General features: G+C 71.6%; 1 protein-coding gene across 1 annotated transcript in view; it reads left to right on the top strand.

Moving 5' to 3' along the window:
* The window catches only part of ENH_00084830 (hypothetical protein, conserved), a gene marked incomplete at both ends in the record, with an annotated part of 6,026 nt that extends 4,597 nt beyond the window's left edge, over window positions 1-1,429 (top strand). The window contains one exon of the mRNA XM_013577937.1: window positions 133-1,429. Coding sequence (XP_013433391.1) covers window positions 133-1,429 — 1,297 coding nt within the window. The remainder of the gene's footprint in view (window positions 1-132) is intronic.

The following is a 1,429-nucleotide window of genomic DNA, read 5'->3' as shown; positions in this document are numbered from 1 at the left end:
GCCCCCCCCCCACTTCCACGGCTTCGGGCCTGCAGCAGGGGGCCCCTGGCCCGGCAGCAGCAGCAGCAGCAGCAGCAGCAGCAGCAGCCTGAGGGGCCCCCCGGCCCCCCAGGGCCTCTTCTTTGGCCGCAGGCACTTAGTCGAGCGCGAGGGCCAGGGGGGCCCCCAGGAGGCCCCCAAGGCCCCCAAGGAGGCCCCCAAGGAGGGCCCCAAGGAGGGCCCCAAGGAGGGCCCCAAGGAGGCCCCCAAGGACCCCAAAGAGGCCCCCAAGAGCCCCAAGGAGGGCCCCAAGGAGGGCCCCAAGGAGGGCCCCAAGGAGGGGGGCCCCAAGGAATCCCCCAAGGAGGGGGGGGCCCCCAAGGAGGGGGGGGCCCCCAAGGAGGGGGGGGCCCCCAAGGAGGGGGGGGCCCCCAAGGAGGGGGGGGCCCCCAAGGAGGCCCCTAAGGAGTCTGCAAAAAGGTCTTCAGAGTCGAAGCCGGAGCAGCCCAAGAGAGCTGCTGCGGGGCCGCGGTCTAGAGCAGCCGTGCCGCAGCAGCAGCAGCAGCAGCAGCAGCAGCAGCAGCGCCTCGCGGTGCGCAGCGGCAGCCGCCAAGGCAACCACAGGGGCGACAGCAGCAGCAGCAGCAGCAGCAGCAGCAGCAGCAGACCCGGCAGGGGCCCTCCGAGCGACAGGCCATCTGCAGGCCACAGCAGCGGCAGACCATCTGAGGGCAGCAGCAGCAGCGGCAGACCAGCAGCCGGCAGCAGCAGCAGGCCTGCAGCGAGCAGCAGCAGCAGCAGCAGACCCGCGGCGAGCAGCAGCAGCAGCAGCAGACCTGCGGCGGGCAGCAGCAGCAGCGGCAGACCAGCAGCGGGCAGCAGCAGCAGCGGCAGACCAGCAGCGGGCAGCAGCAGCAGCGGCAGCAGACTCTCCGCGAGCAGCGGCAGCGGCAGCGGGAGACTCCCCGTGAGCAGCAGCAGCAGCAGCAGCAGACTCCCCGCGAGCAGCAGCAGCAGCAGACTCCCCGCGAGCAGCAGCAGCAGCAGCAGACTCCCCGCGAGCAGCAGCAGCAGCAGCAGACTCCCCGCGAGCAGCAGCAGCAGCAGCAGCAGGCCGGCGGGGGCCAGACCAGTGGTCAGGCCCAGCAGAGCAGGCAGCAGCAAAGAAGAAAACCTCGCCGAGGACGAGCAGCAGCAGCAGCAGCAGCAGCAGCAGCAGCAACCTGAAGAAGAACTTCCTGAAGAAGAACTTCCTGAAGAAGAACTTCCTGAAGAAGAACTCCCTGAAGAAGAACTCCCTGAAGAACCCGAGGGGCCCCCCGAGGGGCCCCCCGAGAGGCCCGAGAGGCCCGAGGGGCCCCCCCAGAGGCCCCCCCAGAGGCCCGAGAGGCCCGAGGGGCCCCCCCAGAGGCCCGAGAGGCCCGAGAGGCCCCCCCACAGACCCGAGGGG

The sequence above is a fragment of the Eimeria necatrix genome, genomic scaffold, assembly GCF_000499385.1.
Source record: "Eimeria necatrix Houghton genomic scaffold, Enh_scaff972, whole genome shotgun sequence".
NCBI classification, from domain to species: domain Eukaryota; phylum Apicomplexa; class Conoidasida; order Eucoccidiorida; family Eimeriidae; genus Eimeria; species Eimeria necatrix.
The sequence above is the reverse complement of the archived record's forward strand: the minus strand, read 5'-3'. Positions and strand labels throughout refer to the sequence as shown.